Raw genomic sequence first — 27606 nt, 5'->3', positions numbered from 1 at the left:
CTAACATAAATATGACCCTTCATGGGTCATAACAGATGTTATCTGTTCATGTTTGCTGAACAAGTTAATGGTGTCTAAAGTCTGACTTCCTGGTACCTTTCCCAGCTGTCTGATGGAAACATGGGCAAAAACATCAGTGAATATGGGATGGGCAGCAGGCTCAGAAAGACCTGTTAAAAAACAACCTGAAAAGCCCTGTCAGTAGGGGGGTTATATGTAGCCCTTGAAAAGATTTATGAAAAAATTGATAGAGCCCCACAACATTAGTGACTGCTTTCTGGTTTAGTGGCTAAAACAGAGATGAACAATTTCCATTTTCTCTTCCTCTTCAGCATATGAACAGGAATTAAAGGCATGGAGTAGATGAGAAGTTTGAGGGGAAAGTGTAGGGAGAGAAAAGCAGAGGTGAGGGTGTATCTTACGGGTTCCCTGCATGGAAAGGTCAGAGAAGGCAATGGCATCCACTCCAGTACTCTTGCCTGGAAAATCCCATGGATGGAGGAGCCTGGAAGGGTGCAGTCCATGGGGTCACTGAGGGTCAGACACAACTGAGCGACTTCACTTTCACTTTTCACTTTCATGGATTGGAGAAGGAAATGGCAACCCACTCCAGTGTTCTTGCCTGGAGAATCCCGGGGATGGAGGAGCCTAGTGGGCTGCCATCTGTGGGGTTGCATAGAGTCAGACATGACTGAAGTGACTTAGCAGCAGCAGCAGCATGGACAGGTGCATAGAAAAGAAGGCGCTCTCATGAAGGGATGAAGAGGAGCTGCTGCAGAACTGGTTAAGAAAAAAAAAGGAGAACGTGGTGTCATAGGAATCACAAGAAAGAAAGTACCAAGGTTGAGGGGGTGAATTGTACAGAGAGCTGGGAAAACAAGTGAGATTCAGGAGGACTAAAACGTGATCAGTGGATGTACAACCAAGAGGGGGTTGGGTAACAAAGAGGGCACAGAAGCCAGGTTAGAGTAGCTTGAAGAATAAATGAGAGGAAACAGATGGAGACACCTTTTAAATAAGCATGGCTGTGACAGATGAGAGATTAAGGGTGGTGGCTGGAGACAGATTGTAATAGAGGCTAGGCTGGGTGGTAGAGACAGTGGGAGAGATTCAACAGGCTAATGGGAAGGATCCTCTGGAGAGAGAGGGATGACACGTAGACAATTTACAGGAGTAAAATGAGAACAGGAGAAGGGAGGGGATAATCAGTAAGTAGAAAGGTAGATCCTAGAGATAGAAGGAGGAACACTTCCACAATGCTGCAAGTTTTTGAGGTAATGATGAAGACTAGTTAACTGTAATGATGACTGGCTTTTCAGGGGTAAAAAATTTCAAGCATAGAATAGAAATTATTTCCTTTGCAATTACTTAAAAAGATTAGAGTATTAAAGGAAAATGTTTCCCTGCTTAAATATCACAATTGTAAAGGAGAATTTATTTATTCTATAAAATCTGCCCCTTGATTTGCTCTTGTTTAGCTAACGTGAATTTAAAAGTTTCCCTTTCTTTAGCCAGTTTTGAACAAAAGTATAGATTAAAACATATGAAACTCAGGAGTTAAAATAAAAACTAGATTGCAATGAATTCTCAAGAAACATAGCTAAGTGGAGAACATTCTATTGACTTCAGGCCTAATATCAGCCAGCATCACTGGACTATCACAAATCCATTCAGATATCTTTACCAGCAATGTAATGGTTTTCCAAAGAGCTTTAAGCTCTGTTAGTATTCTGCAATGGGTCTCTTCCTTCCCAGGTCCATGAAGGGTACTCAAAGCCAACAAGACAAGACAGGACAGTCCTCCCACTGCCGGCCTCAAGTTTCTATCACCCTTCACCAACCACCTCTGACCTTGCCTGGTATTGCTGATAATCAAAACAACCCCCAGAGGCAAAGCAATGGTAGAAAACATATACATGTCTCCACTCAAAACAAAGAGTGAGAGAAAGCTGATTATATACTACATAGAGAAACTCTCACAAAGGGGGATAAATACAAAACTTCAATTAAGACCATCTGTGTCCATGACAATAAGCCATGAATTAGAGTGGATTACTAAAAGTGGTACAAAGAAAAGGCATTTTCAAAGAGTATTACAATATGGGTAGTGATTTAGATGTGTTTTAGTTGGGGCTGAATAAGACAGTCATAAACACACAGAAGAGCTAAACTACTTTTCAGAAAAACCCAAACGAACTTTTTGGCCAACCCAATAACGTGTCTGGTATCAACCTGAACTTGACTTGACACAAGAAAATGTTTATGCAAACAGTAAAAGGCTTTACTTGATAGGTTGTAAGAAAGAAACTAAGCCTCAGGAGAAGCAGCAATGCTGCTTTGTATACAGACATTCTTTTTTTTTTCCTTCTGTGTATAAAGGCAATAGCTTCTTTAGGACTTTGCTTTTCTTATTACTCTGTCATATGAACACATCTATTCTCCTTTTTGGGCTTCCCTGGTGGCTCAGTGGGAAAGAATCCACCTGCCAAAGCAGGAAACATGGGTTTGATCCCTGAATTAGGAAGATGCCCATGGAGAAGGAAATGGCAACCCACTCCAGTATTCTTACCGGGGAAATCCCATGGACAGAGGAGTAGGGTGGGCTATAGTCCTTGGGGGTGACCTAGTGGCTAAACAACACAACAACATTCTCATTTCTGCAGAGTTGACTCCAGGCAGCTTGGTCTAGGGACTCACCAGGCCCTGAGATGTTCCTCCTAAGCTAGTTTTTGGATCATTAGAATATATTGCTTATACTCTGCCTTCCTTTCTGAAAACGAGATTACTATTTTGAACCAAACCACCCAACTTGATCCTAATCCACAAGTCAGGGACAGCTCTTTGTGAGGAGTAACTCCTCTTCAAAGGCAGTAAAAGAACCAAGAGCTGGTTTGTTCCTATCCCAAGGACAGCCTGAGGGCCAGGGAGGGAGACTGCTACCCACCTCCTTAGCTCAGCAATGAGTAGCGCCATGCAGGGAACCCCCAGGGTCATCAGAGAGATGTTGTTGATGGCGGGCTTGACAAACGCCAGGCACGTTGTAACTGCAGACAGGACACAGACCACCACCTTGAACCTGCCCCTATACGGGTGAAAGCAAACCAAATCCATTAAAAAGGGGGCCGTGTTTGTTTGCTGGACGTTGGCAGAGTACAGGCACTGATGCTGGGAGGGCAAGCTCAAAAGACATTCCACACAAAGTGCCAGGAGCCTGCAAACCATTCTCCCACACTGGCTCAGTTTCTCTAGGAATTCATCCTTAGGAAACAATCAGAAATTTTCAAAATAGTTAGCTATGAAAACGGTTAAATTATAATCAACCTGAGCCTTTAAGGCTAAGCTGTGAATACTTGATTATTTTTAGCAGTACTTTTCTGTATTTTTTTTCCCCCAGGTGTCTTACAGCATGTCTGGGCAAATTCTTACTGCAAAGGGTCAGATAGTGAATATTTTAGGTTTCGCAGGTCATAGGTTCTCTGCCACAGCTACTCAACCCCGCCACTGTAGACAATAAGTAAGCAAATGGGCATGACCGTGCAACAAGAACACTTAATCTGCGAAGAACACGCAAGTCACCCATGTGGCCAAAAATGCGGTCTGCCCAGCCCTCTTCTACAAGGTGAACATGTATAAGAAAAACAGATCATTTACAAACCACAAAGCATCTCAGATTAAAAGAAAAAAAAAAAAATGCCCCATGTGTCTAGCACACAAGTCTAAAATCCTGGTATCTGTATTGACTGACAATCTACAGCCTCTTATGCACTGGAATTTTGTGTGAAGTTTCAGACATGAAAAGTGTTAGAAAAATAATTGATACTATCCTTTGGAATCAAAAATAACTGATAACAGCCCTTCAGTGAAGGTACTTTCAGTGGAAAGAGCTAGAAGTGGCGACGTGACCCTGGACACGCTGCTTTCCTTTTCCCTGGGACTCTGCTTCCTTATCTATAAATTTCCTATCTAGTCTAGACTAGAGGATCTCAAAGGCCCATATCCATGACTGAAACTTAGGGGCACATGACTTTCCTGAAGTTTCTGTTATTCCTCATTAGCACCATTTACTTTGGCCAGGAGCCCTGGAAAGTATCACCGTTAGGAAACTAATTTGAATGAAATTCCATTAGAAAGAAACCAAAGTGCATGGAAACTTTCAAAATACAAGTGTATCTCATAAAGAGGAAAACCATTTATCATCAAGGCTCAGGAAATCATTGATCAAGCTGCCAACTTTCTGACTGGAATGAACAGGAATTGTAGCCCTGAACTTTGACCAGCGGGAAAATATATGTACATGGGAAAGGATCCAAGCAGCAAATCCTCAGGAGAATTGTGTTTTTCTCCCAGCCTTGGCCCCGGCATACATCAGCTACTAGAGAAGTCTGCAGCTTGGCCCGCGTACAGTAGCGTCACACAGCCCCAGGTCCCCACCGTGTGCCTGGCCCCTGGGGACCTCCCAGTAACTCAATCACTGGACTTGAGGTTCCATGATATGTCAAGGCTTTTTGGTCATTTAGATTAGATAAACACATAACTATGAGCTTCCCTGGTGGCTCAGTGGCAAAGAATCTGCCTGCAAGGCGGGAGAGTGGGTTTGATTCCTAGGTCGGGAAGATCCCCTGGTGAAGGAAATGGCACCCACTCTGGTATTCTTGCCTGGGAAATCCCATGGATTAAGGAGCCTATAGGGCTACAGCCCATGGGGTCACAAAGAGTCAGACGCAACTGAGCAACTAAATAACAACCACAGCAAACACATAATCAGATACTTTCAAACCGTACCACCTCGCTGTGTCCGAAGGTTTAGGACCCAGACACAGAGCAACAGGGTGAGTCACAGCACACGTGTCCAGTGAGACCCATGTATGTTCACATTCTGCCTCCATCCCTCAGCAGCCCATGGGATTTTTGGCAAGTCACTAAAACTCCCCAAGCCTCAGGTTTTCCGTATGAAAATCAAGACACCTGCCCTGTAGTGTCCTTATAAGCATTAAGGCACTCAACACAGTGCCTGATACAATGGTGTGTTCTAATAAAATCCATTATTTCTGTTTTCATGACCATGATTTGAGAATAAATGTTATTTTAAATAATATTATTGTTGAAAATGTCATACTCAGGGAAAAGTCGACTGAGCTGATGCTGCAATCAGAAAGGCTCTCTGTAGTCTTGCCAAAGATTTCAAAGGCAGTGAGCTTGATGAAACATGCTTTCTCTAAGAGGAACATGGGCAGACACCTCCCTACCGCTCCCCAGAGGGTGTGGAGGAATGCGCTTCTGGAAGGCGGCTGAGCCAACGAAGACACCGTGTGAATGCATGGTTCTGCAACCAGGAGAAGCCAACAGTCACCAGAGGCCCTGAGGACAGAGAGAGCTAGGAAAACCCAGGAGGCAAGGCGCCCCATGGGGTGTTCTCTAAATACCCCCAACTGTTGCCTCTGGTCCTGTTTTCAACTTTGCAACTCATGATCAGCCCAAACTGAACACAAGGTTGGCGAACACTTAACACACCTTCTTCCTGTATTCCCCAAACCCAAATCTAGCAACCCAATACCATCATCATAATATTATTATAATAAAGCCATTACTATTGTTATCATTAGCTTCCCTTTAAAGAGATGGTTTTTAACCCTGTTAGCCCCTTTTTTCATATCAAACATTTGGTAATGCCCATTTTACTCCTCTGAAGTTAAATGGAATTTATGGATAATAAAACTTTCCATTACTGTGACCACCAAAAACATGTCCACAAACTCCCCAGATGGCCGGCATGGGATAGATACAATCCTGGACAAGATTCACTGCTTTAAACTCCCCTTTAAGGCTAAAATGGGCTTCCCTGGTGGCTCAGCAGTAAAGAATCCACCTTCTGTGTAAGAGACCTGGGTTCGATTCCTGGGTCAGGAAGATCCTCTGGAGAAGGAAATGGCAACCTACTCCAGAATTCTCACCTGGGAAATCCCTTGGACAGAGAAGTCTGGAGGGCTACATTCTATGGGAATCACAAAAGAGTTGGACACAATTTAGCAACTAAACAACAACTAAAACATAACTTGTTTAGAACAAGCCTCTGACAGTCACAGGATTCCAGCATTTGGTCCTGGAAGGTCCAGCCCTGTCATTTCCTAAGTACGGAGTTGATATGGCCCAGAGGGTCTGAGATGAGCTCAAGTCACCCAGCAGAGAGAGCAGGACAAGCAGATCCCAGCCTGCAACCCTGCTATTCAGGATTCAAAAAATAAACTGGATCGTAAGGTGAGGACTATTGCTAGATTTAGGACCACAGCGGGATAAATTCTTTAGAAAATGGATACAATTAGCCTACAACAGTTTGCTTTTTTCTCAAAACGGAAATGTCAAATTATTAATAACCAGCAACAGCTGAGTGCATATCCCAACAATTCTTCAGACATTCTAGGCAAAATGAAAGACAGCCCTTTTTAGAAAATCCCACCGATTATTTCTATTTACTATGCCTATTCCTATTCCTATTCAGCTGAAGGTGAAGCTCCAATACTTTGGCCACCTGATGCGAAGCATCAACTCATTGGAAAAGACCCTAATGCTGGAAAAGATTGAGGGCAGGAGAAGAGGGTGACAGAGGATGAGATGGTTGGATGGCATCACCAATTCAATGGATGTGAACTTGGGCAAACTCCAGGAGACGGTGAAGGACAGGGAGGACTGACTGCCGTGCTGCAGTCCATGGGGTTGCAAAGAGTCAGACATGACTTGGTGACTAAACAACAACAATTCCTATTTACATTCCCCTGCTGTTCTGCATATTCTTTATCTCCAAAACATGTATCTGTATTAGCCATTCATAATTACTGCTAGCACTTAGTGAGTGTTTACTCTGTAACAGACACTATGCTATATACTTCATATGATTTTTACATATGTTTCTAACCCCTGAGTTAGATACTTTTACTATCTCTTCTTTATAGATGAGCAAAATAAGGTATCAGAGTGCAGAAGAAAAAGTGGATTGTTATTCAAATCTAGATCTGTCTGATCCAAAGTCACTTAGCCAACACACAATCCCCTCTCTTCTCCAGAAATTTCACACTGGAACCACTACTAAGTTATTTTATTTTATTTTATTTTATTTTATTTTATTTTATTTGGTCACACCATGTAGCATGTGGGATCTAGTTCCCCAACCAGGGATTGAACCTGTGCCCCCTGGATTGGGAGTGGAGTCGTAACCACTGGACCACCAAGGAAGTCCCCTTAGAGGTTTTTAGAAATATTCCAGCAAAGTCTAGACCAGAAAAAGAAAAAAAAAGGTGGGGTGGTTGGGGAGAGATAAATGGTTACTATCATATAAGTTCACTCAATCCCCAGCCTGCAGAATTCCTGGTGTTGCCCTGAGATCTCTGGTCTGGCATGCCATTCCACACCAGAGATGCTGCCTTCCCACATCACGAGGTGAAGTCCACGCTAAACAGTCTGGCCTTCTTGCCTTCTTGCTCTCCACACCACTGGCAAATTGAAGGTCCACAGACACAGCTGAAATCCTTATTTACAGTGAGCTACCTCTCCCATAACAGTCACCTTTTCTTCCTTTGCTCATGAAAATGATCAGTGTTCATTTTTGTCCTCCAATTAGCATGCACACCTCAAATACTGGGCAGTATTCCCCATGTGCCATCGCTGAGAATGAGAGCTGAGTGCTCACCATGGTCTCAGTGCTCTATGAACTGCTTTGCAGGATCATCTAACAAGAAGCCTGCGGTGAACACGATTAGTCATTCAGTTCTACAGATGAGCAAACAGAAACCTCAAGAGTCAAAACAAGTTATACGTTTGTTTTTTTTTTAAACAGGGAATCTAGGAATCAAACCCAGGTGGTTTGCAAAGCCAGGGATATAGACACAGAGGGTTCTCAGTGCCTCCACAGACTCTCCCCAAACTGAAGACAGGGGGTCCACATCTTCCCCTGAGAGAGGCAGCTCAGTGCAGCCAATGGAAAAGTCCCCAGCGGTCAGACAGCCCTGCCTCACAATGTGTTTCATTACTAAAGTTGGTAAGTTTCTGTTACCACAGCATTGCCCCCATTTTCTTCTCTCTTGCTCCCATAAAGAAACAAGAAAAGAACAAGATTCTCTATTATGAACACATTAAACACTGTCCAGCGGAATTTCAAACCCAGGTCTCCAGAGCACCAGAAACAACAAAACCCTTATTCCCATTTTGTCATCTTCTCACGCTGATCTCAGGGCTTGTACACTCAGATCTAAGAACAAAGTGGTTCCTTAGCTCTCAATACAATGAAAGCATGCTCCCGGAAAGCATGGAAGTAAGTAACTGGTGGGCATCTTTGGAAACAACAGGAAAAGCCAAAAGGTCAGGGGTGTGTTGCTCAGGCGGAGGCAGAACATCCCCGCTGGTCAAGCCACCTCGTGCCCCTGCCGAGCAGCATGCACCTCCACGTTTCCCCTCCGCCGGCAGCTTTCTGATCACCCCAGTCTCTCCTGAAGCTGAACAAGGAAACAAGAAACACAACTGAAACACAGCAGGCTGGCCTAGGCTATCTCTGATTTCTAAAGTACACGTCCTGCATTCAGGAGAAGGTTTCTGCACCAGGGAGACCATGTTTCATCTAAGACCAGGAACAGCTTCCTTTCCACTTGAAGATACTTCTGTTTGCTCAATAGTGTTTAAAGATAATACTATTTAATTCAAATCCTGCTGCCCAGGGTGAAGATTGTACAGCTAATCCATTTAAAGTATGTTTTCTTGGGAATGTCCTGATGGTCCGGTGGATAGGACTCAGCACTTTCACTGCTGGGTGCCAGATTCAATCCCTCGTCAGGGAACTAAGGTCCGGCAAGCCACACAGTGCAGCCAATGAATGTATGAATGAATAAAGTGTGTTTTTTTCCTACCTCATTTAATAACAGTTTTTAGGATTAAAAATTAACACGTGCACTTTGTAAAAAAAAAATTGTAAAACAGTACAGATTAAAGGTAAAAGTGAAAGTTCTCTGTCCACTCGCATTCCTAAGAATAGCCCAATGGTAGCAGCTCCTTACCTTCCAGACATGTTTGTGCATATCTGAAGACATACAGTCAAAAAGAGGCTTCATCCCATTCCTAAGAATAGCCCAATGGTAGCGGAGAAGGCAATGGCACCCCACTCCAGTACTCTTGCCTGGAAAATCCCATGGAAGGAGGAGCCTGGAAGGCTGCAGTCCATGGGGTTGCTGAGGGTCGGACATGACTGAGCGACTTCACTTTCACTTTTCACTTTCATGCATTGGAGAAGGAAATGGCAACCCACTCCAGTGTTCTTGCCTGGAGAATCCCAGGGACGGGGGAGCCTGGTGGGCTGCCGTCTATGGGGTCGCACAGAGTCAGACACGACTGAAGTGACTTAGCAGCAGCAGCAGCTCCGTACCTTCCAGACACGTTTGTGCATATCTGAAGACATACAGTCAAAAAGAGGCTTCATCCCATTCCTAAGAATAGCCCAATGGTGGCAGCTCCTTACCTTCCAGACACGTTTGTGCACATCTGAAGACATACAGTCAAAAAGAGTCTTCATTCATTCTAAAATGAGGGTGTCACACACACAGTTCTATAATGTGCTTTTTGAAGCCAGCATGTTTCATGGATGTTCTTCCACCTCCATCCATAGAGAACAGCCTGCATCTCTAATGGCGGCATCACTCCTAGTCCCACTCAGGGTACCAGGAAAACTACAATGAACTCTTTTATTTCTCCTCCATGGGAACACACAGCTTACTTGATTGAATCCATATTTTTAGATTATTTATCCATATAGCATGCATGCAAGCTCAGTTGTGTCTGTCTCTTTGCGACCCCATGAACTACAGCCCACCAGCCTCCTCTGTCCATGGTATTCTCCAGGCAAGGATACTGAAGTGGGTTACCATTTCCTCCTCCAAGGGATCTTCCTGACTCAGAGATCAAACCTGCATCTTCTGTGTCTCCTGCCAATGATGGCAGGTGGATTCTTTACACTAGCACCAACTGGGAAGCCCATTTATCTGTATATATGTTAACAAAACAGTGTGTACAGAGAAATGTATGGGTCGTATGTTTCTAGGAGCATTTCTCATCTTTATGATGTTGATGTCTTCTGTTACTTCAGATATTAACAAGAGTGCCTCAGAAAGGACCTTCCCTGACCAAACTCTAAGTCGGCACTCCAAGTCACCATGACCCCCTTACCAGCTTCATTTTTCATCATAGCACTTTCACATCCTAACATATTATTTGTTTATTGATTCATAATCTCTCCAATATAAGCTCACTTAGGGCGGAGACCTTGCTGTTTTGTTTACTGTTAAATTCTAGCACCTAGAAAACTTCATTGTAAGTGTCCACAAACTATTTACTGGATAAATAACCATATAAGCATAACACAATGGATATTAAAAGGCATCTCTCCCTAAAATTCTGGGTTTTCGGCTTGAATGTGTATGTATATGTGTGTGTGTTGGTGTGTAGCTCTCAACAGAAGCAAACTGACACAATTTGAACACTACAGTATCTACAGCTCAAGAACCAATTCCTCAGAGTGCATTCTACTGTAAATATATAAAAGTAGTGGAGCTCGGTCGCACCCAAGAAGATGTGCTAGCAGGAAATCAAAGGTCTTTGAACAACCATTCAGTCTTTTCTCCCCCACTGAATCTTCTAATTTTGCCAGTACCAATAATGGAGATATTTGACTTTGTGTTCCTAATGAACATTAGATAAATTCTTTCCATGAGTATATTAAAATTACCTCTTTTACCTGGCAGAATTTTTTTCTCTGACAGTGTAATCAGTGGATATTAAATATTTGATAAAGCTCATCACTAGGTTAGACTCAGTAGGGTGTGATATTTGTTAATATATACATTGTCATATGCGGTACTGCATAATAAATGCAAAAATCTAGTACAAGCTTACCTGTCATTGCGAAAGATCTTCGGTAGATACCTTCTGGGGAACCACATGGCCAAAGCACACATCAGGACCCAAAGGATTGCAAGTTCATCTAGCATCTGACCCAGGAAACTAAGGGTTGCATGGAAGTAGACGGATCCAATTCCTAGAATCAATTACAGCCAATAAAAAAAGATCACAGAGAAGAACAGACTCACAAATTCAACACACCGATTAAAGACCGCCTTTTCATAAACGAATACCGAAATGACCAAATCACTCTCTCTCTCTCTGAGAAAAGAAACTGAAGGAAGAAACCTACACTGTCCAGGCATACAGACTTCATGTCTAGAAAGAGGATTTGAAGCAGGGCCCAAACACCAGCATATCAGAACTTTAATAACTGCACAAGTACAGTGTGTCTTCATCCACTGAGCTTTCGTGGGAACACACAGTCGATCAAAAGTCAACATTCTCTCACAGTTAAGAATTCCTAATCTGCCTGTGGAAGGAAATAAAAATTATACAAATATTTCCCAGAATTACGAAGGATCAAACATCTAGAATTTGTTGTTGTTGTTTTTAACTGTAGTCCTTTAGAAACCATGGTTTCATCCAAATACAATTGTTTCACAAGACTTTCCTCAGAAGTTCACGTAACACTGCACTGGCACCACACCAGTGGCTATTATATAAATGGACTCTCCAATGCAATTAAGTGATAATTACAGTCAACCTTGTTATCAAGCCCATATTCAAAAGAGTCCTCCTTCTGGAGTCCAGGAAACAGCATAGAAGTTTGTTAGGACGTCAGAGTGACTTTGGTTTACAAAGGGGTCAGGGAGTGTGAAGTTCCACTTCCTCCCTTTCAGCCCATGCTCACAAAGGAACCTACTTACCCACTACAACTAAGAGAGTCCATATTAAGTAGATGCCGCTGTTGAAGCACGTTGCGTACTGCCGAAACAAGCACATGCAGATGGGCGGTAAGATGAAAAACAAGACGTTGCTGATCTGGGGGGAAGTGGGGATGAAAAAAGAAAAGATGAGTATTAAATAAAAGGGCAAAAAGTAAAGCAGCTTGTTCCCAGTATGTCCTTTGTAAATGGAGATGAATGCGGCCACACATCTTTTTTTAACAAGAAAAAAAATTCACAACCAGGGAAACTTAGCAACTTCTTTAGTAACCATTTTAGGGGGGTACTGCCTGCCTCTGTGATCATAGGAGCAGCTCTGGAAAGACTGGAGCTTCCCAGGTGGTGCTAGTGGTAAAGAACCTGCCTGCCAATGCAAGAGACGTTAAGAGACTTGGGTTTGATCCCTGGATCGGGAAGATACTCTGGAGGAAGGCATGGCAACCCACTCCAATGTTCTTGTCTGGGAAATCCCATGGACAGAGGAACCTGGCAGGTCACAGTCTGTGGGGTCGCAAAGAGTCAGACACAACTGAGCATGTACGTACACACACACACACACACACACTACACACACACTACATACACACACACACTACACACACACACGAAAACACTGCCATCTGAAAGCTGCCCAGAGTCCTCTCTTGACGTGAAGAATCAACGACTCTTTTTCTGCCCAATTATGAAGCATCCTAATTTATCTGAATAATCGTTTTTAAAGATAAGGTCTGCACTAAATAATGGTAAATTTTTTTAAAAGAATAGTCTCATGAAGAACGAGAAGGACCAGACATGTTCTAGCCCCCATAATTTTCTGCCAGCCAGGTCCTGGGCTCACATGAAGGCAAGGAGTGCCTTCCTCATTTCCCCCTTGTCAGTTTTCTCACCCTAAGCCAAACCTACTTTTAGGTAAAAAAGATCTAATTTGTAGCTTTAAAATGGCATCATTTCATCTTCCAGACTGGATTCAAGTCTATTATCTCTTCATAGGTCACCTGGCTTTTTTAAAAATCCAGACTGGACAACCTAACTCTAGAATCTCACCTCTAATTTTTCAAAATTTCTCTTTGTCTATCTTTTTTTAGCTAGGGGGAGTCATAGCCAATTCTTCTTTTTCCCCAGATTTTTTAAAACTGAGGTAAAATTCACATGACAAAATTGACCATTTTAGGAGTGGACAGTTCAGCAGCAGTTAATACAAGTGTAATATGCAATCATCACCTCTATCCAGTTCTGAAATGTTTCCATCGCTCCAAAAAGAAACCTCAAATCCATGAAGCCGCCACTCCCCCTTCTCCCTCTCCCCAGTCCCTGGCAACTACTAACCTGTTTTCTGTCTCCACAAATTTACTTATTCTGGATATTTCATAAAAGTGTAATCATGCAATAAGTGGCCTTTTGTGTCTGACTTCTTTCACTCGGCATACTGTTTTGGAGGTTCACCTGCATCGTAGCACATAGCAATACTTTCTTTTTATGAGTGATATTTCATTGTATGGATACCACATTTTGTTTATCCAATGTCCTTACAGTGTCCTTAACACTGAACAATGCTGCTATGAATAATCATGTCCAAGGTTTTCAGTATTTGTTTTCCATTCTCTGAGTTATAGCCCCTCAAGCTAACATCGCTGGATCATATGGTAATTGTGTGCTTAACTTACAAACCACAAGACAATTCTCCGCAATGGCTGAACCGTTTTACACTGCTAACAGCAAGGTCCAAGGTCCTAATTTTTCCACATCCTTGCCAACACTTGTTATTTTCTGAGGTTTTTATTTGCTTTGTTTGTTTAATAAGGCCATCCCAGAAGGTATAAAGTGTTAGGGATAGTCAGCTTCTTTAAAATTTCACCTCTAATTGAGGAGTAAGGAGCTCCTTGGGAAGGACTGGGCATGCAGAGGAAAGGAGATGTGCAGAATGTTTAAACAACACCTGGATCTAAATGCACAACACCAGTGAGCAAGCGGTGAGAGAGGGGTCAAAAAAGACTCAAACCTTTCAGAGATAGGAAGATGGAGTAGATGGAGTCTGCAAAGCCAAGAGCACGGGGGCTTTCGAAAGGAAAGACTGGTCACCCATATTACACAATACAGAGCGGGTCTCAAGGGAACCAAGAGGGTGGGTGCCCAAACTGAATGAAAGGAGCCAGGGTAGAAGGGCTTTTCCAGACCTGGGAAGTCACACTGGGGCACAGCTAAACAAAAGGCATCGGCAAACCCCAGAACTGGAGGCGCGGTGTGGGTGGACACTGGCAACATCAGTAACCAATGGATGCCTCTGTCACCATCTGGGAACAAGAGGGGATGGGAATGACAGTCTTGAGAAAGGGGAGAAGGATAGAGTGGAGAGAGATAAAGAACAAGATCTTTTGTCGGGGTGGGATAGGAACAAGGCTGCTGCCTTTGGTTAAAGTTCAAGACAGATCCTTCACGGGGCTGCATCCTTCCGGAGAAGGGGGTGCCTTGCTCTAGTTGGCCCATTCTGATGGGGACCTTTTTCTCCTTCCCCCCTTGGAGCTATTGGCAACCCTGGGTGAGAGTCTGGATAAATGACCACAGCAGTCCCAGGCGGTATGCAGTGTCCACACTTGGGAATATAGCCAACTCTCATTTATTTACTAAAAAGCAGATAGGGAGGGATTCAGGACAAGGCTCTATGTAATATCACAGCCTTTAACTTTCCATGGAGTTATTTAAAGAACCCAAGATCTTAAAAAAAAAAAAAAAAAGAAAGAAAGAAAGAAAGAAAAAAACTCAGATCTTTAAGAGTTAAAATGAGAGACCTTAACAGCGGGACACAATTGAGCTACTAAGCACGCATGCACGTGAGCGATGTTGAATGTTTTATAAGGGGATGTTAAGTAATGGCCTGGAAAGGCTCCCAGGCTAACCAAGTTCAGAAAGGCAGTCACCCACAGAGGTGGGGCCAGCATCCAACCACTCTCTCCACTGCCCAAAGCTGACTTTTTTCACCTTCAATCCATCCAACCACATTCTGACCACCTTGGCTTCATGCTTCGACTGGCATCTGAAAATTCTGAACTGCATCACACATTGTGTACCAATGACCTTTAGGTGATTTAAACATTGCTCTCTGTTTTGTTAAACACAGAGAAGGAATTAAAGGTGAAGGGGGAAGGAGGAGAAAAATGGGATTGCGATACTAGAGGTAACTTTCTCCTCTCATGTACATGAGTATGTTCTCCGTGTAAGAAAAAGAATACATTACAAAGCTAAAGTCTGCCTTGCTATCCTCCTCCCTGGAGATACCCACTCTTCTCAGATTCATAATCCTCAATTTCTTTGCATTTATGTAAATATATTTATCATATATATCACCTATTGCAACATTATATTTTGGCAACGTCCTTTTCTCATTCCACAATACACCCTGCTAACCTTTTTATCTTAAGTCATAGAGACTTGTCACACCTGCTGAGGGTACTGCAGAAGGCAACACTTCATTGAGCCATTCCACTAATGGTGGGAAGCGCACTGATTTATAGCCCCACCTAACAACGCTGGGGAATATAACACAGCTTTTCACCCCAGTACAGTCATCCTTCTATATCCATGGGGGATTGGTTTCAGGAGTCCCTCGGATACCAGACTTTGTTGGATGCTCAAATCTCTTATATAAAATAGCATTATACATGCAATATATGGAGAAGGCAATGGGACCCCACTCTAGTACTCTTGCCTGGAAAATCCCATGGACGGGGGAGCCTGGTGGGCTGCCATCTATGGGGTCGCACAGAGTCGGACTTTCACTTTACACTTTCATGCATTGGAGAAGGAAATGGCAGCCCACTCCAGTGTTCTTGCCTGGAGAATCCCAGGGACAGGGGAGGCTGGTGGGCTGCCGTCTATGGGGTTGCACAGAGTCGGACACGACTGAGGCGACTTAGCAGCAGCAGCATGCATATAACATACACACATCCTCCTGTATACTTTACACTGATTGTAAAGTATAAATTTACACTTTACAATGGGAAAACACTTTTTCCACAGATGGGGGGAGGGGTGGTTCGGGATGATTCAAGCACACCAGTGGGTAGTGGCAGTGAACACAGATGCAGCTTCGCTTATTTGCCCACTGCTCACCTTCTGCTGCCCAGTTCCTTATACGTACTAGTCTGCAGCCCAGGGTTGGGAACCCCTGCTTCAAATCATCTCTAGATTATTTATAATACCTAATACAGATTGCCGGGAGAAATACCAATAACCTCAGATATGCAGATGACACCACCCTTATGGCAGAAAGTGAAGAGGAACTAAAAAGCCTCTAGATGAAAGTGAAAGAGCAGACTGAAAAAGTTGGCTTAAAGCTCAACATTCAGAAAACGAAGATCTGGTCCCATCTGGTCCCATCACTTCATGGGAAGTAGATGGGGAAACAGGAGAAACAGTGTCAGACTTTATTTTTTGGGGCTCCAAAATCACTGCAGATGGTGACTGCAGCCATGAAATTAAAAGACGCTAACTCCTTGGAAGAAAAGTTATGACCAACCTAGATAGCATATTCAAAAGCAGAGGCATTACTTTGCCAACAAAGGTCCGTCTAGTCAAGGCTATGGTTTTCCCAGTAGTCATGTATGGATGTGAGAGTTGGAGTGTGAAGAAAGCTGAGTGCCGAAGAATTGATGCTTTTGAACTGTGGTGTTGGAGAAGACTCTTGAGAGTCCCATGGACTGCAAGGAGATCCAACCAGTCCATTCTGAAGGAGATCAGCCCTGGGATTTCTTTGGAAGGAATGATGCTAAAGCTGAAACTCCAGTACTTTGGCCACCTCATGCGAAGAGTTGATTCATTGGAAAAGACTCTGATGTTGGGAGGGATTGGGGGCAGGAGGAGAAGGGGACGACAGAGGATGAGATGGCTGGATGGCATCACCAACTCGATGGACGTGAGTATGAGTGAACTCCGGGAGTTGGTGATGGACAAGGAGGCCTGGCGTGCTGTAATTCATGGGGTCGCAAAGAGCCGGACATGACTGAGCGACTGAGCGACTGAACTGAACTGAATACAATGTAAATGCTATGTAAATAGGTGCAGGTATACAGCAATTCAAGCTTCCCTGGTGGCTCAGACGGTAAAGTATCTTCCTGCAATGCAGGAGACCTGGGTTCAACCCCTGGGTCGGGAAGATCCCCTGGAGAAGGGAATGGCAACCCACTCTGGTATTCTTGCCTGGAGAATTCCATGGACAGGAGCCTGGTGGGCTAAAGTCCATGGGATTGAAGAGAATCGGACATGCCTGAGCAACTAATACACAGGCATACAGCAATTCAAGTTTTGCTTTCTGGAACTCTCTGGAATTTTTTTTTTCCAAATATTTTCAATCCACACTGGGTTGAATCCACAGATACAGAACTACGGACATGGAGAGCCGACTGTATGTGTTTATTGCCTCAAATCTTCTCAGTCTCCTTTGCTTCAGCCATGTACAACCATCTATGGCCAAGCTGTCCCTTAAAAGGTTTTTTCAATCTATGTTAGCACCAGCATTGTACACAATAATGACTTTTAAATTTACACACGATTCACAAAAACATGAGGTAGTTTAATACACCTCCAGTGAAATTATGATAGCTCAATTATTTTTAATGTCCATATCAGAGAGTTCAATTTAGAAACACTAATTAACAGCTGGTTCCAAATAAGCCTGAAATCTCAGTATTGCTTCTGTACAACCCATCTACCAATACTTGCTGGCCTCCACCGTGCCTTTTTAAGACATAAATCTATGGGGACTTCCTTGGCAGTCTGGTGGTTAAGACTTCACCCTTCCCTTGCAGGGGACATAAGTTCCATCCTGGTCAGGGAACTAAGATCTTGCATGTTGCCCAGGAAAAATTAAAAGAAAAAAGACATCAGTCTATGAACAGGAAAAGCCCAAATTAGAGGGAGATGCTCCCCAAGATAAAAAGAGGAAGGAACTCCGAAAGAAATGTGGGAAAGCAAATGAGCTGTGGTTAAAAAGATTCAATGGCTCCATGTCTACTGAGAAAACGAAACTTCCCCTCAAAGTTATATAGCTCACTGAAGTTGAATAGTTCAGCCAAGAGGTATTTTTTAAAGCCCATTGTTGGATTATCCTTTGGAGAATTGGTTTGTTTAGTGCCTGCCTAACAGATTTTGTTTTAATTAAAAGGAAACCACAATTTAAAAATTTATTATTTCCTTAGAGAGTTCCTCATTCTGTGACATTTGCACCAAAATAATCTCAGGAACATACTGCAATCTCATCCTGACGCATGCGATTGTGCATTTTCCCAGACAGAGGGCAAACACGGACAGAGCAACAGGCTGTAAATTCTTCTGAGCAACAAGTTCATAAACAGCTAACAGACATCACCCTGGCTGAGGAGACTATGCATCTTAATCGAATGCAGGTTTCTAATGATCCATTCCATTATGGCAGGCCCCCTTCCTGCCTCTGGGATGACCAACTGTCCTAGCATGCCTGGCGCTGAGGAGGGCTTCCTAGGATATGGGACTTTCAGTTTTAAAAATGGGAAAATCTCAGGCAAACCAGAACAAGTTGGTCACCCAGCTCAGAGGTCTTCCTGCAAAATCTACCCACCTCCCACAGTATACCACCCAAGCAGAGGACCAACAACACCTCGAACTGGGGTCTCCTGCATTGCAGGCAGATTCTTTACCGGCTGAGCTACGAGGGAATCCCACAAGCAACCCCGCAGCCACTCGTGTGTAGATACCTCTGTGGTCCTCACCACCCAGGTGACTATGCAGGTCTGGTCTCTGTGATAGGCACACAGTTGCCCAGCAAGTGGCTGGCTAGATGGATAGAGAGACTGACAGACTGACTGATAGGCAGTCCTGCCCTACAGAGAGTGGTCTGTGGCTTTGGCATATACAGGGAACTCCACTTATCTTGATGATGGGGGCAGAGCTGAGTAGGGGAGGTGACAGACCATGGGCTGATTTTAGGCATGGATTTTTCTTCAAGACTTTTTTTCAGCACCAGTTCATTTCCTTCTGTCCTCCTGGGTCCCCAACAGAATTCCCAAAGGCCAAGCTAAGTGATTAAAACACAAACCCCACTTTCCTCCAAAGCTGCTAGGTTGTGGATCTTTCTCTGACTATGACCAGGCCTTAAAACGTAAAAAGGAACTTAATTCAATAAAACTTGTATTTAGAAGAAACAGTACAAAATATGCACAGGCAAAAGGCTGTGGAAGGGCATGATATGTTCTTGGAAGAGATATTTGGGCTTGGCTGACGCAAAGGATGATGACAAGATTTAAGGCAATGGAGATATGTGGGCACCAAGAGCAAAATGCTCTATACTCTCAAACATTGCCAGTAAGAACACAGATCAGAGTACTTTCTCTGGTGGACCATTAAACAACAATCACTAGTCTTCAAAGTAAACACTGCCCTCGACACAGCAATTTCCTATCTAGAACTAGTACCTGGAGAAGTACATCCAGATGCCTATTTGAGGACATTCAATGCCTAACTGTTCAGAAACCAAAATGAAAACAATAAACAGGAACTGCCCTAAATGTCCATCAATAATAAGTTGACTGGTCAATCCATCAAAGGGAATACTATATAGACACTGCAAAGAAGAAAATAATTCTATACAATCCAATATGGGATTATCTGCAAGACAAACCAAGTGAAAAAACCAAGGTGTACAAGAATTTCTGTAGTGTGATCTCAACTGGGCTGGAAAAAAATTTGGTTGTGGTGTGTATATACACAGGCCTCCCTGGTAGCTCAGACAATAAAGAAACTGGCCTGCAGTGCAGGAGACCTAGATTTGATCCCTGGGTCAGGAAGAACCCCTGGAGAAGGAAATGGCTACCCATTCCGTATCCTTGCCTGGAGAATTCCATGGACAGAGAAACCTGGCAGGCTACAGTCCATGGGATCGCAGAGAGTCAGACACGACTGAGTGACTAACACTGTGTATATACCTGTTGCACGTGTATTTTCTATGTTTACACAAATACATGTTTTCTACATGCTTTGAAAATGTCTGAAAAGATGCAGAAGAAAGGGTATTTTTCACTTTATAACTTGCAGATTTTTTTAACCATGATCATGTTGTTACTCTTATAATAAACAACAATGGCAAAAAACTACTTTAAAAACGACTTCCCGGGCGGTCCAGTAGTTAAAACTTCCACTGCAGGGGGCCTAATAGCATCAATCCTTGGTCTGGGAACTAAGATCCTGCATGCTGCAAGTTTCAGCCAAAAAAAAAAAAAAACCCCAAAACTTTTTGTCCCATATCCACCACCACGACTAGCCGAAAGATCAAACGGTCCCAGTGCAGTAGTTTTATGTTACAGAATGACTAAATAATAAATACCTATACTGTGCTAAATAAATTTAAAGTAGCTACAATGCCATTTGCATCTTCAAGAGCAGTATCTTAGTAGGGTCAAATGGACCCTCCAAGTTCTGACTCTAGATCTGCCATTTTCTTGACCTTTGCAAGTTTCAAAATCTATCTAGGCCTCAGTTTTCTCCTGTGTCACATAGATGTAACAAATAGCACCCACTGCTGAGGGTGACTGTAAAGGACCCTGGGCAGCTTCAACACAGCAAACAACTAGTGGTAGCCAAGAGTGACTGCAGTTGTAGTAGTGACAGCTTACCACCAAGATCCATCAAGAAGGTTTTAAATCCCCCCTCTGAGTCCTCCTGATTTTACATCTTCAATTTTTTATCAGTAATGATTATTATTTTACTGTAAAATAGATAATTAGGCCTGCTGCCTTACTCTGCGGAGAAGGCAATGGCACCCCACTCCAGTACTCTTGCCTGGAAAATCCCATAGGCAGAGGAGCCTGGTAGGCTGCAGTCCGTGGGGTCTCGAAGAGTCGGACACAACTGAGTGACTTCACTTTCACTTTTCACTTTCCCGCATCGGAGAAGGAAATGGCAACCCACTCCAGTGTTCTTGCCTGGAGAATCCCAGGGACGGGGGAGCCTGGTGGGCTGCCATCTATGGGGTCGCACAGAGTCAGACAGGACTGAAGTGACTTAGCAGCAGCCTTACTCTGAGAATTTAATGAGATGAAGGAAATGGCAACCCACTCCAGTACTCTTGCCTGGAAAATCCCATGGATGGAGGAGCCTGGTAGGCTACAGTCCATGGGGTCCCAAAGAGTAGAACAGGACTGAGCGACTTCACTTTCACTTTATCACCAAGTAGCTCACTGTCTTCCCTAATACAGGAGTAAGATAGGCATGGGTTTGTTCTGTGACAAGGATCAGAAGATAACTAAGACATGGGAAGGAGAGAAGGAAATGCTTTTTCCTGAATTCTTTGGATCTACACTACAAAGTCTGATGGCCGACTTCTTCTCTGAGACCCTCAGTATTCACACTTTGCTACAGCAGATTCTGTGGTTTACAAGTATGCCAAAGAACAAGGTTTGTCAGGGGGACCAACAGAGCTAATCAGCCACAGATGCTGCAGCTGAAGATCAACAGCTCATTTCTAAAAAAGACTGTAGTAACAGCTCCAATGAGACCAGATGAAAAGTAAAGACAAAAATAAGCTCTCCTCCTCATCCAGCACCCTGGGGGAGACTCGGAGCAGCTATACACTAACTTTTTGGACCAAATAACTAGACCTGACTCTACTGGCCTCAGACATCACAGATAATTACCTTGCTGGGTATGTGAGAATCTGTCCCCAGGCTGTCATTTCTTCTCTAACTCTGGTGAAATCCTTAGCAGTACTCTCCACTTACAAATGGAAAAACTGACTTACTGCCTTTGAAAGCACCCAGCCCTGCCCCAGTGCATCCTCTGTGGGCAACTGTCCACACCTAACTGCACGCTCTGAAACAGGCTGTCCAACAGGTGGAGGGTGGCCACCTCTGATGACTGCATGTGTCACAGCTTCTAGGGGCAGCAGAGGACCAGGTTTCCTTGCAGAATTAACCCAGTCATTTAAAAAAAAAAAAAAGGAATGTTTGCTGGGAGGGCAGCCCAGGAATTCAGCACTGAAGGGAGGGAGAGTGCAGGCCCTGGATCATGGTGCCAGCTCTGCCAGAAATGACCGCAGGGCCGCTCCCCTCTCCAGAGTCAGTTTCCTCAACAGTGAATAGAAGGATGGGGACAAGTTCATGGAGATCCCTCCAGGCAATAAGCATTGACTCAAGCCCAGGATATTCTCTCCGGCAAATCAAAGGGGAAAATCCTAAAGAAGAAAGTCAAAATTCACAGTGATTCACATACCAGGAGTTGCTGTTTTCCATATTACAGCAGTGAAAAGATAAGCTGCAGAAATGACCACACAAAGTCTCACATTTGGAACCACATTTGGACTTAGCGAAAAGAATAGACATTTCCTTCCCAACTGCAGGCCTGGGTTTCCCAGGTGGCACAGTGGTAAAGAATCCGTCGGCCAGTGTAGGAGACACAAGAGACACGGTTTCAATCCCTGGGTCAGGGAAATGACCCACTCCGGTGTTCTTGCCGGGAAAATTCCATGGACAGAGGAGCCTGGCGGGCTACAGTCCATGGGGTCGAAGAAAGTCGGACACGACTGAGCACACACACAACTGCAGGTTTTCCCTCCCACAAAAAACTAAAAGCACACAAGATTCTGCAATGGGACAGTTTCCTCTTGACCACAGCTACAGACCCAGGCAAGTCCAGAAAGCATACACACACACACACACACACACACACACAGAGATCACTCCCAAATTTCCCTTTCACTTCTCTGTGCTGCACAGCGCACAGGCCTAGGGAAACTGATCTAGGGGCTAGTGTGAGGCTCGGCACTAAAGGCAAGAACTCCCAGTAATTAACTTGATTCTGGCCCCAGGTAACTCGACCTATTATTGATGTACATGGGGGGAGGCGGGCAGCGCCAACCTCCGGAGTGGGCCCCGCCCCACAGACCTGCCTGGAGGTCACCCCCTTTCCCCGACTCCTAGAGCAGGTACTCGGGGCAAAAACCGCACAATGCAACCCAAGTGCGTCACACCACAGAGATCCTAAGGGAGGAAGGGAGTAGTCCCCGCGGTTTCACCGCTCCCAACTGACCCAAACTGGAAGAATGGGCTGACAGGGAGCACCAGCTCCGGGACGGGTGGGGACCAAACAGGACAATAGAGCCATCAGAAAGAAATGACCAGAGGAGGAGGATGGCCCAGATGTCGGGGACAGAGACTGGAGGGGAGGACAGATGGAAAACTGGAAGGCGCGCAGGGGAGGGGGCGTGGGTCGACTCTGGCCGCGGAGCGAAAACGCCCCAGATACGCGCGTCGACCAGGGTCCGGGCTCCAGGCGCGGCGGCTGCGCTGGGGGACAGCCCCCTCCCGCCAGCCCGTGCCATCCCGCTCCCGTGCCCCGCACCGTGTTGTAGAACTCGGCGATGGCAGGCACGATGGTGTAGTTGTCCTCGCACCAGTCCACCTCCGAGCTGCCAGCCCGCAGCTGGTCCCACCAGTGCGGGGCGCTCATGGCCACCCTGGGGCATTGGAGCAGAGGCTCCCGCAGCCGAGAGGAGGCCAGAGCTGCTGCTGGAAACCGGCGGCGGTGGTGGTGGCAGCGGCTGCGGCGGCTTTATGTACCACGGGACAGCCGCCGGATGTGGCGCCTCCTGGGCCGGCCTCTCGGGGCTCCGCTCTGCCCTGTAGGACGTGACTGGCTCGCGGACCCCTCCCTAGGCTCCGCCCCCTGGGGCAGCCTGCGGGACCAGGGCCGGCCACGCCCACCCCAGAGGCGGGATGTGCGGGGGAAGGGGGCAGGAGGGGAGGCGGGACCGGCCCCCTGCGCCCGCCTCTAAACACTCCTGTTCCCAGCAGGTGGCAAAGGCTTTGACAGGCCTGCCCCCGCCCACCTTCCGGCTCAGACTTGCAGGCGCCCCCTACCCTGGTTAAGCGAGTTGTGACAGAACTCGCCCTGGCAAAAATTAAAATTAAGGAGGAAACCCAGCGGGACCGGACCCCTACGAAATCTTGGGAAAGTTTGCTCAGACTTGCCTGTATGATACGTGGGACACCCACTCTCACGGCGGAGAAAAGCCCTCAGTCCCTCTGAAGTCAGTAAGGGATTGCTTGGTGCGGTGGGCCGGGGCAGGAAGACCTTGGGGACTGGAGTGGGGGACCAAGGACTCTCCCACGCAGCCTCTGCCGCCCAAACCCTGGTGGAGTGCTCTGCAGTTTTGAATACTTTCCTGCCCTCCGCCCCTTGGACTCCAGTGCTAGAATAAAGTAATTACCCATCGGGTCAAACTTCAGCTATCCGAATCCCCAAAGGATGCAGTGTGACAGGTATGGCACCTCCAGAACACCCCAGGTACGACAGATGATGACGCATATATTGCACTTACTGTGTACCAGGCTGGAGAAGGAAATGGCAACCCACTCCAGTATTCTTGCCTAGAGAATCCCATGGACGCAAGAGCCTGGTGGGCTGCTGTCCATAGGGTCGCACAGAGTCGGACCCAACTGAAGCGACTTAGCAGCAGCAGCAGCAGCATGTACCAGGCACTTGCTGAAGAGTTTCCATGTGTCACTTAGTGCTCCCAGACGGGATCCTAAGCAGTGGGTTCTATCGGCAATGCCATTCTAGCTAGTAAGTGGCCAAGCTAGAAATCAAATTCAGGATGATCTCAACTGTGAGATAACTATTTTGCTTTTGTTGCTGTAACTGTTCTACATGAGGTAAGAGCTAGGTTGGCCCCAGGGTAAACAGCTGGTTCATCCCCTGTGGACAGATACTCCAAAATAGCAGGAGTGAGAGAGGAGATGAGCCCTACCCAGATAAAAGATTACATATCCCTCATTCGAAAAGTCAAGAGGACCTTTCTAACTAGACCTGCTCAGAAAGGTTCCCTGGAAGTAAAAAAAGGGAGAGGGTGCCACCCCATAGTAAGTGATGTTGATACCCATGGTCTTCTTTGTTAGAATCCATCTTGGCCAAGAGATGCGTGCACACACATGGGAGAACCCTGACATACACCAAATAGAGACGCTGAACCTGGCAAAGCAAGAAGATTGGCTAAAGGAAACCCAAAAGAACTGCCCCATAAAAGTGATTCAAGCTACTGCGAGGATGTGACTCTCTCTCTCTCTCTCTCTCTCTCTCTCTCTCTCTCTCTCTCTGAACCTGCCTGTGTGCCTATCCTACGCGAGTACTCTTTTCCTCCTAATAAAACACTTGTTTCGCTTCTTTCTGTGTCTATGTGGAAATTCATTTCTACGCAGTGACAGGGCCTTGTCACCGACCACTGGTCCCTGGTGGTCTAGTGGCTAGGATTCAGCACTCTCACTGTCGAGGCCTGACTTCAATCTCTGGCCCGAAGCAGAAATCCTGCTTCAAGCGTCTGCAGGCCCAGGTCACCTGAGATCATGTCGTTTCTATATCAAAGCTAATCTAGTCCCACTGATATCTGGAGAAATTGTTTTGGTTGGTCCTGGCTCTCATCCTTCTTCCTTGGGCAGCTCTAGAAATTCAGCTCAAGATAGCAGTGGCAGAAGAGGCCCTGGTCAGGTGACTGTCACTAGGATCTCCTTGCTCCAGCCTACATGGTACCCTGAAGGCCAGCACCTCCCCAGGGCCTGACCTCTCTCTGACCTGACTCTCCACTCCGACCCTGGCTAGGGCTCCAGGGCCTTATGCCCCCAGTGTCCATCTTCCACAGGTTCCTGCACGCCATTTGTTTATCTTTCCAGACCTCCATCACTGGTAGAAACTGCAAGCCCCAACTCCTCTCCTATATACTCCAGGAAACCCAGCTTTCACCCCTGGGAGCCAGACCACACTTCTCTTTTCAACTTTGTCCCAACTCCTATCCTGTCCTCTTCCTAGACAGCCAGTTCCACTGTGTCCTGAAAAATAAAACTACCATATAACCCAATAATCCCATTCCTGGGCATATATCCAGAGAAAACTATAAACGGTACATGTACCCTATTTCCATAGCAGCAAGACATGGAAGCAAACTAAATGTCCATTGACAGATGAATGACTAAAGAAGGTGTAGGTATATATACAGAAACAATGGAATATTAATCAGCCATGCAAAGAATTAAATACTCCTATTTGTAGCAACATGGACAGACCTAGAGATTATCATAGTAAGTGAAGCAAACCAAATAGGGAAAAACAAATGTCATATGACATCACTTACATGTGGAATCTAAGAAAAATGATACAAGTAAATTTATTTACAAAACAGAGATAGACTTACAGACATAGAAAACAAACCTATGTTTACCAAACAAGGAAGTGGTGAGAGGGATAAATTAGGAGTTTGAGATTAACATATGCACACTACTATATACCAAACAAATAACCAACAAAAACCTACTGTAGAGCACAGGGATATTTTATAATAATCTATAAGGAAAAAGAATCTGAAAAAGTATATATATATATATATATATATATATATATATATGAATAACTTTTCTATATACCTGAAACTAAACAACATTGTAAATCAACTATACTGCAATAAAAAATAAGACTCTGTAAATTTCTAATATGGTAAATATTGGTAGATATTATTACATAAACAAAAATTCTTTATATTCCTTAATTTTTTAGTATTACAGGAGTCCTCAGATCAAAAAGGTTAAGAGCTGCTATTAAAAAGAAAGATATCCCCAATTAAATCATTTGTAAAAGATTTTTTATCATTTAGTTTGAAATATTTATTGAATGAGAGCTTTCAGACTTAGACATATATGATTATACATCATTCTTCAGCCCAGGATAAAAAGAAAAATAAAAGCAGAAGAAATTCATTAAGGAATTCCTATAGTTTCTTCACACACAGAATCTCTATTCCTGTGAATCATTTTTTGACTCAAAACTGCCAGTGTCCTTAATTACCAAGTCCCAGTGATACAGCAATTGTAAGAGTACTTCACTCTTGTTTGCTTTCCAGCCGTGAATATCGTGTACAACTTTGGATCCTGGCATATTCTTGATCTTACCTGAAGGTGTCAATAGAAGGTTTTCAGACAACGGGAAGCATGTTTCTTTTCCAGATTGTCCTTGTACCATTTGTTGACGGAAACATGGAGATTACAGTCACCAAGTCATCCTACCAGGAAAAACCACTGAGTTTGTGTGTGTTCAGGCAGTGACAAACCATCTCCTCTGTCACCTGGCCAACCTTGATTATAAAATGTCATTCATTGTGAGATGTACCTAAAATTCAGCAATATTACAGAGCAAAACACTGTTTTGGTATCAGTGAAATTTGGAATTCGCTGAATATTATTCATCTTCTCTCCAAGTCCTGCTAAGAGAATGATGGGAATTTTCTTCCTACACAGGAAGTCTTATTGTGGATGACAGTTCTGTTTCAAAATCAAAGCTGACCCCTTGGGTTCTGCCTAATTACAACTGCACAGAGAGCCGTTTTGCTCAAGCCAAAAGCCATTGGTGACCAGCATGAAGGATGCAAGTTACAATACTCCAAATATGCCTGTGTTGGCCTTCCTGGAGGTGTTTTAACGTTTTTCTGATGTTTTCACCCTCTCTCTCCATCGCTAACATTTTTTTAATGGATATAACCTTAGTCACTTAACACCATGACCTGTCACTAGGTAATTAATTTTGAAGCAGACACATTAATAGAATGTTGCCTTAGAAACTGCCATTAATAGTTTAATACAAAATCTGATATCTGGAGTAAAGAGAGCTTGGGGAGAGTGGGAGTAAGTTGGGAAATGCAGGGTTTGACAGCAGAGAACAAGGCACGGCTGAATTCTGATGCTGATTTTGCTGCTGGTACTTTTGTTTAAATAAGAGTCAGTGATAA

At 44.6% G+C, this 27606-nt stretch overlaps 1 protein-coding gene across 5 annotated transcripts in view; it reads right to left on the bottom strand.

Annotated features, from left to right (window-relative positions):
• Positions 1 to 23521, bottom strand: part of ACER2 (alkaline ceramidase 2) — a 53083-nt gene extending 29562 nt beyond the window's left edge. For 3 of the 5 annotated variants that reach the window (XR_011254388.1, XR_011254389.1, XM_069576649.1), the window contains exons 1-4: positions 23181 to 23467; positions 11802 to 11916; positions 10927 to 11068; positions 2945 to 3082 (exon numbers count right to left, since the gene is read on the bottom strand). Coding sequence is in view for 3 of the 5 variants with exons in the window: in XM_069576649.1 (XP_069432750.1) it covers positions 2945 to 3082; positions 10927 to 11068; positions 11802 to 11916; positions 23181 to 23288 (503 nt within the window). In the remaining 2 variants the exon portion in view is untranslated. Of the gene's footprint in view, positions 1 to 2944; positions 3083 to 10926; positions 11069 to 11801; positions 11917 to 23180 lie in introns of all 5 variants that reach the window. The other 2 variants (XM_069576648.1, XM_069576647.1) reach the window with 2 other exon arrangements.
• Positions 23522 to 27606: the final 4085 nt, after the last annotated feature.

Source organism: Ovis canadensis, chromosome 2 (assembly GCF_042477335.2).
Source record: "Ovis canadensis isolate MfBH-ARS-UI-01 breed Bighorn chromosome 2, ARS-UI_OviCan_v2, whole genome shotgun sequence".
Classification (NCBI taxonomy): domain Eukaryota; kingdom Metazoa; phylum Chordata; class Mammalia; order Artiodactyla; family Bovidae; genus Ovis; species Ovis canadensis.
This window is presented reverse-complemented; position numbering and strand designations above follow the sequence as displayed.